The sequence below is a fragment of the Montipora foliosa genome, chromosome 7 (genome assembly GCF_036669935.1).
Source record: "Montipora foliosa isolate CH-2021 chromosome 7, ASM3666993v2, whole genome shotgun sequence".
NCBI lineage: Eukaryota > Metazoa > Cnidaria > Anthozoa > Scleractinia > Acroporidae > Montipora > Montipora foliosa.
In genome coordinates this window covers 28,780,180-28,787,679 of record NC_090875.1, presented here as the reverse complement: position 1 = coordinate 28,787,679, position 7,500 = coordinate 28,780,180, and the positions used below count along the sequence as shown (strand labels likewise).

At 39.5% G+C, this 7,500-nt stretch overlaps 2 protein-coding genes across 2 annotated transcripts in view; both read left to right on the top strand.

The window, feature by feature from the left end:
• The window catches only part of LOC138011705 (sterol 26-hydroxylase, mitochondrial-like), a 23,397-nt gene extending 19,205 nt beyond the window's left edge, over nucleotides 1-4,192 (top strand). The window contains exons 7-9 of the mRNA XM_068858839.1: nucleotides 63-219; nucleotides 2,279-2,322; nucleotides 2,451-4,192. Of these exons, the coding sequence (XP_068714940.1) occupies nucleotides 63-219; nucleotides 2,279-2,322; nucleotides 2,451-2,561 (312 nt within the window). The 3' untranslated portion in view covers nucleotides 2,562-4,192. The remainder of the gene's footprint in view (nucleotides 1-62; nucleotides 220-2,278; nucleotides 2,323-2,450) is intronic.
• Nucleotides 4,193-5,181: 989 nt separating this feature from the next.
• The window catches only part of LOC138010062 (cholesterol side-chain cleavage enzyme, mitochondrial-like), an 18,339-nt gene continuing 16,020 nt past the window's right edge, over nucleotides 5,182-7,500 (top strand). The window contains exons 1-2 of the mRNA XM_068857026.1: nucleotides 5,182-5,901; nucleotides 7,134-7,333. Of these exons, the coding sequence (XP_068713127.1) occupies nucleotides 5,447-5,901; nucleotides 7,134-7,333 (655 nt within the window). The 5' untranslated portion in view covers nucleotides 5,182-5,446. The remainder of the gene's footprint in view (nucleotides 5,902-7,133; nucleotides 7,334-7,500) is intronic.

The window sequence follows — 7,500 nt, the reverse complement described above, 5'->3', positions numbered from 1 at the left end:
CGTGCATGCATAGTTATTCATTCATTTCCTTTTTCGCTCATGCCTATATTCTCTTTGCGCAGAGTCACATTATTCTTAACCCATATTGCATGGGCGTTTCTGAAAAGTACTTTAAAGACTCTTCGGAATTTAAACCTGAACGTTGGCTGCGGGAAAACAGAGGTGAACAACACGCGTTTTCTTATCTGCCATTTGGACATGGAGTGCGCATGTGCGTGGGTAAGGAAATAAAACTTATTTTTGAACCTTGCATTGCGATTGAAATTCACTCTTGGTACCAAGGGCCCGTTTCTCGAAAGTTCCGAAGACCGTTTTTGGGGCCCGAAAAGCCATTTGTGATTTGCCAAAGGCTAGTTTTGGCAACCCGATCTTTTAACATGTTTTCAAGGCAACAAAAAGCAAATGACTGTGAAGTTTGACGGCTTAAATCCTCTCCGTTCATGAGATACAGAGGGAATTGTGATCCCCGAAAATGGCCCGAAAAGTTTCACGACTTTCGAGAAACGAGTCTCAGGTCGTTTGGTTTGGGTGTGCGACTGCTTTACGACGACGAAGGAGCCCGCTTCCTAATCTGGGACATGACGTCATCCATTTAACTTGTGGCTTTTCAAGGAATATCCTACTGTTCCTGCACTTTTTTGAACAGCCGCTGTTAAGTCAGTTTTCGCGCTGTTCCATACGCGAAAGCTCAAAAGTATTCTTGGAATACTTCGTGGTTCACTGCATAAAACCGAAAGGTCTGAATTAAACTGAGGTGAGTTTTCGTTGTAAATCGACGTCGATTGTGAAATCATGTTAACTCAGTCTTAGATATCTAAGGAGTTTTGTTTCGTTGAGTCGAAGCTTCCAGTGGAAACTTAAAGCTAGCACACGTGCCATATCTTCAACTTTCTTTCGTTGGATTCTCTCTTCAAACAGTTTGCCACACTGTGAATCGATTTTTGGGCACCCAACCGTTTTCTCAAAGAATTTCTCTCAGTTTTCTCCGAGATTAAACTGTGCGAACTTGCCTACTTAAAACCGAATCATACAAAAATAGTTGTAATTATGTATTATTATTGTATTATTATATTCTGTTTCAATTTTTGATCCAGTTATTATTAATGTTTATAGGGAAAATATCTGTTTACAAACATTGCTTTTGTTATTCAAATGTGCCAACCACAGGAACAAAAGACCCTTTGTTTCAACAACCAAAGAGGCTCTGGTTGGCACATTAATGACAATAGTTGACGTCAACGATATCTTCCCTCTTTACAGCGTACGTGATGCATTTTGTTGTTTATTTCACAATGTAGTCCAAGAACATCGTATTATCAATCTTGTCTATTTACCTTTGTTTTTTAAACGAAGCATTATATGTTTTTAAAATATTTGTTAGGAAATACTGAGGTTAGTTTGTCCACGTTTTTAATATCATTACAAATACTAATGTGTGGTCACTACCTTAACCTTTTTTCCTGACCACAAGGTTGTAGTCGTTGTTACATCTGTTCCTTTCTTTTAAATGTTGTTTGTTAATTCTTGTAAAATTCTGTTTACACTTCAAATCAAAACTAACTGCCTCAGACAAACGTACAGCAAATAACCCTTCTTAGTACCGAACCCAGTTCTCACCCATGGAAATTTTTCCTAGAAATACGCGTCGAAATCTTACATCACAACTGTCGCCTTCCCCAATACAGCTCTTCCCCTAATCTCGTATCCAGATCTCCCAAGGTCATTCGGAAGGGATCTGGGTACGAGATTACTCTGTCCAAACAACATAAATCATTGCACAAAGAATCTCACCCCTCTGCTCCCTTTACTTAAAAAAAATAATAAAAGTGGCAACGAAGCACCCTCAGTCTCTTACGTTTCTTTACTTCTACTCTACGGTCCGCCATGTCTCACTATTGCATCTTCCGGTTTAGCCTCAGACAGGAAGGGGGGGGGGGGGGGATGAAGTCGTAAAGTCATAACAATGTGTGAGAGCACCTTATCAAGAATGCAACACACAAGTTCAGTGCTGTTGAAGCGGCTGCTGTTACTGCCGTTCAAAACTGCATTCAAAACATCCGACGGTGCATGTGTGAGAAGAAACTTATGCTTAATGATCAATAAGACCGAATTCTTCTTCTTCTCATTATTATTACTATTATTGTTGTTGTTGTTGTTGTTATTATTATTATTATTATTATTATTATTATTATTATTATTAAATGGTTGAGGTTTATTACTAATTGTTGCTTCTAAGTTAAAAATAAATAAATAAATCTTTCAACTTGTTTCCGCACAGGTCGTCGGATCGCGGAGATTGAAATTTACATCCTTATTTGCAAGGTTGGGGAAAAAAAATTCCGTGCTTTGTTTTTGATTTTGTCAAATGTGTCTGGGTTTTTTTCATTTTGAAACGAATGCTAAGTTAAAATTAAAATTGCTGACTTACCCAGGTTTTCTCTCTCTTTTAGCTACTGCAGAAGTATCGTATCGAGTACATCGGAGAGCCTCTGGAAATTCTCCAGCAGCTGGTGTCTGTGCCTGATAAACCGGTTAAGGTCAAGTTTGTCGATCGCGTTTGACCTCGGACTCTCGGACTTCCATTCAAGAAAAGGATAAAACTGACATAACTATTGAAGCACAAAGATATCACAAGCAACAAGAACCTGTTTAGAAAAAGAAACAGTAATTCAAAGAGATGGTATTTTTTCAATGGGGACTTGGGAATACTTGAAATAGCCTATTGCCACATGATCGTAATTTAATGTCCTCGCTCCCGCGAGTTCCATTGGCAGAGCATCCGAACTAGTAATCGGAAGGTCGTCGTAGGTTCGGCTCCCGTAAAGGAGCACTCCGATTTTTCCGAGTGTTCCCGAGACACCATTGAAAGAGTACCATCTCATATAATGTAGAAGGCGTATTTTTTCAAATTTATTTTTTACTGACTTTTTTTACAATATATAGAGAACACTGTTTACCCATACACCGTTACTCCCAAGCAAAAGAAAAAACAAAACAAAGCAAAACACACACACACACACACACAAAAAAAAAACGCTGCGTACACTATATTACACTTCACTTCACTATACATTACCACAGCAACAAAACAGTCTACACCGTGCTAAGCCTACTTAATAACACTTAACACCAAAGCGCTCATCGGTGGAAAGTTTTTTTTTGTTATTGTTGGCCGCTGATCATGATCTATCTATTTATCTGCCATTAATGTGCTTCCATCAAAAACGATTACTCTTGCAAATCGGTCAGAGGTAATGAAACGATAAACAATAAAATAAATAAATAGATTAATAGATAAAACATGTAAGTAAAACTTTCTCATTTATATGGCGACTAGTTCTCCCCAGAGGGGTTAGATGTTAATCCCGGTTTGGCCATTGTGGACTTTGTAAAAAATGGACAGTCTGTTCCTTTTCCTTCTTTCTTCGAGGGTATCCCACTGTAATTCGAACTTCTTCAGATCATGATTGCGTCAGTGTGCACAAGAAAAAGAATTCCGTGAGTGTCCTACCTTCTTGTAGCGGGTAAAGTCTTGCTGACATCATACACTTTAAGACTGGAGTTTGTAAATAGAAAGTGTTTTGCTATTATACACAAATAAACTATCTCACCAATTTTAAGCCATTAAGCTCTTATTATTATCGGTTTATTAACCATCAAGGACTGACAAATGTTTGGAGAGCAAATTCTCTAATAAGCCTTTCGTAAAATTTCGAACTTTGAAACCAAAATTTCGCGAAGTTTATTTGGTCTTTCTGTTTCATTTTTTCAGCGATAGCTGATTGTACCATGCACTTTTAGGGGTCAATTTGCTTGATTAATTTACAAATGCAGGCAGTGCAGTCCTGCATGTGTTTAGAGTGCTTGCCAAGATATACCTGGTGACCATTAATTTGTTGAATTTGATCTGGTAGTCCTTGGTTCAATATCTCACCTGCTGCCCCATTCTCAACCCCAGAGCTCCTTTTGCGCATGACTGCATGACTGGTCGAGAATGCCGCTGCCCTTGCAAACAGCCAACTGGTTTGCGTCCGGCCAGTGCGTAAAAAACGGGCGCTTATCCAACTCGCTTAAAGTTAAGCGAGTCGGCAAACTTCAGTGGAAAGCAGGTAGCTTAAGCGAGTTGGCAATTACTTTCGGCCAGCGAGGAGTCGCTTGCGGTTATTCAAATCGGAAACAGGTGTACTATTTTTAATATTTTTATTATTGTATTGGCACGTACTCTCCCTCTTACCCGCGAAAACACGTATCATTTTTAAGTCGCTTAACGAAGTCTGCAAACAAATCAATTTCAGGAATGTTAAGCGAGGCAATGGCTGTCATGAAAAAAACAGCCGGTATTATCTTCTTTTAGGAGGGCTACGGCTAGATTTTTGTATTGCGTTCGTTGCACGATCCATGATTTTGCATTAAGCACAAGCATTCCCCCGTGCGTCTACTTCGTTGCACACCAATCAGAGCCTTTGTGGTCATCAAACCCAATCTGATTGGCCATAATTTGGCGGGACCTGCATTCTAAATTAACATAATATAGTAAACTGATGGGCCAATGCCATCTGGTTACATATTCACGTTGGTCATTTCCGCACCTGGTAAATCCCTTTGAACTGTGGATGTTTTTGGCAAGGTGGCTTCCCGTTCCATATGCCTTTTTGAGACATCAACGCCAGAACGGCCACTCTTTTTCTTTTTGAGACAAAATTTCATGATAAACAAAGATTTCCCTATAGAATCTGATGTGCAATATGTTATAAGCCTAAATGCTAGTGTATCAGTTCATTACTTTGTTACTGATTTGTATCATCTATAAAATTCACAAAATTGTAAACAACCCGTATTATAAAATCACGTTGACTTTTTTGCTACAACCACCACAAATGTAGTATTGTTCGAGCTAGACTGCTAAATCCTTATAAACGTCCTACGTTTTACGACACGTCCGCTCATTGTGAAGTGATGTGTTGATGAATTAATTTATAACATGGAAATAACGGGACGTTGATAAATGCCTTTATGTTCCAATGCACCTTCGGGTAATGTTTGAAAACAGATAGCTTGCTTATTTGTGAGTCGGTCCCATTCTACCTCCCCGCTAACACAGTTTCTTCGCAGGGAAAATGGGACAAACTTATCAGCAATTTGCATATGGTAATGATTTTGAAACAAAGGCCTCTGCCACTTCAAGCCCAAAGACATTGCGTTTTCCAATACGCAATGTTCTTTCCCATAATTAATGAGCCCGTCAGATATTACTGGCAAAAGATGCCCCCGAAAGAGTTCTTTAAAAGCACGAAATACAAGTCCGGAGGTTCATCTGTTGTTGTATTCAAATTGCGTGACTTTTGAGAGCCTCGCATGTCTGCGGCGTGCCTTCTAGACGTGACTCTTGACTCCCAAACGACCTAAACAAGGAATTCCGACACTGTAACCAATCTTCAGTTCCAAGATGTTCCTTGCTACAATTCGTAAGAATATTCTTCAAGAAACTCGACGATGCCAGGCCTTGTCAGTTTTCTGGCGACCACAAACAACCCAACCGAAGCCGCTCGAGGAAAGCGAAGCTTTCCATGTTAAGAACCCAGATATAGCAGAAGTCGACGCTTCCCAAGTGCGCTCATTCGAAGACATCCCGGGTCCTGCAAGAGGTTTAAGGTCCTTCGTGGAATTTTATCGCAAATCTGAAGGCTTTGCGAAGGGACACAAGCTCAGCAAATCTCTCTTCGAAAAATATGGCCCTATTTATAAGGAAAGTTTTAGCGGTCACACAATGATCCATATCATCGATCCAGCTGATACTGAAAATGTTTTTCGAGCTCAAGGGAAGTATCCTCGAAGCTTGAAGCCGGATTTTTGGATTTTGCATCGCAAAAGAAGGAATCTCTATCGTGCATTAGTTATGACGTAAGTGTCTGTAAGGGCTTTGTTGTCGTAAGGTTTATGTCACGAAATTTGATCAGAATTTTTAATCAGGAAGCAAGCATTCATTAATTGCATGCTCGGATTAATGCCTCTAGGAAAGACGAAGAAGCATCGGGATTTGTTATTGCCCCTGGGGAACAGCGCAAGTGCCAAAGTTCCCTGCTTCACGTTTATTGTTTATTATCAAACTCAGATTAATTAATTAAGGTTTACACAATTAATTGCCAAAGCCAGAGGCTTGTATGGCAAAGAAAAAATGCATGGCACAATGTGGCCGAAGTGATTTATAAGAGTAACATTTATGCTTATGGTGTTGTTAGAACCTACAATTTGGTGATTTCGCGTCGTTGTTATGCAAAGTACCGCCAAAATATGTTCTAAAATATGCTTGATGAACGAGCAGCACAATTATTTCCCTAGCATGGCCATCATCGTTTCTTAAGGGGGTTGGCTCTTCACTACCAAACTGTTGCTATGGACCCCTTCAACATTTCTCGAGTCTCTTTAACTCTACACACAGTCAATCGCGAGACTGGTTATGAAACCTGAAAACCTGAAAGCGAGAACAATGTTGTCGCAATCGATGTTGAATTGACCGTGACAGTACCCAATCTTTTGTTTACGCTTCTATGTAACATTTGTTTCAGACCACGTGATGTTCTCAAGGGAATTTTCCTTTTGTTTTTTCATAAGTTATGCGTACATATTCACATGCATAGGACGACATTTGAACGAAAGTTTTCCGTAGAGTAACATCACATGGTCTGAAATGGGAAAACAAAACGTACAAGCTAAAGAGGTCTATTATCATGCAAACGTTTTCTTTTGTTTCCGTGGAAGAATAATGTTACTGATCACGTGAGTGAAAACACTCAAAAAATGAGTACGAGGGTACAAGAGGATTAGTTGGGGACACCAGCATAGGTGCCGTTCCTTTGTCCAGGGACACCAACATGGCCGCCATGACGTCACATGAAAACACTCTATAGGAATACAGTCACAAAGTTTCTCCTTAAAACTTTGGATTTACTCTAACCTTAAACTAAGGCTAACCCTAACACTAACATTATTGTTGGAATTAGGTCGCAAATGCTTAGACTTGGCTATAAAAATTGGGCGTACATAAGAGAGTGCTAGTTTTTACGAAACCTGTTCCAAAGCTTGTGCTGTCTGCAAGAAAAAAAACCGCATCTTTGAATTGTCTTTAATTTTAGGGATGGAGAAGAGTGGCACAGATTAAGACAAATTATTTCTCCCAAAGTGATGCGCCCAAAGACTGTAGAAGAAAATCTTGATAACTTCAATGCTGTTGCCGACGATGCTGTTTCAAGATTTGTTAAGCTGAAGGAAGCTTGCGGACCAGACGATTATATTCCAGACTTGGAAGGAGAGTTGTCGAGATTTACCACAGAGAGTAAGTGATATTAGACGTTGTTTGTAATTTGAAATTGCTGACCCATCTGTAGTTTTAACTACGAAAGGAGTGAATAAACTGATTATTATAAGTACGAGATGTTTTCACGTGGTTCATCGCCGCCATGTTGGTGGATGAAAACAAAAGATCTCTCATTCGGTTCTTTT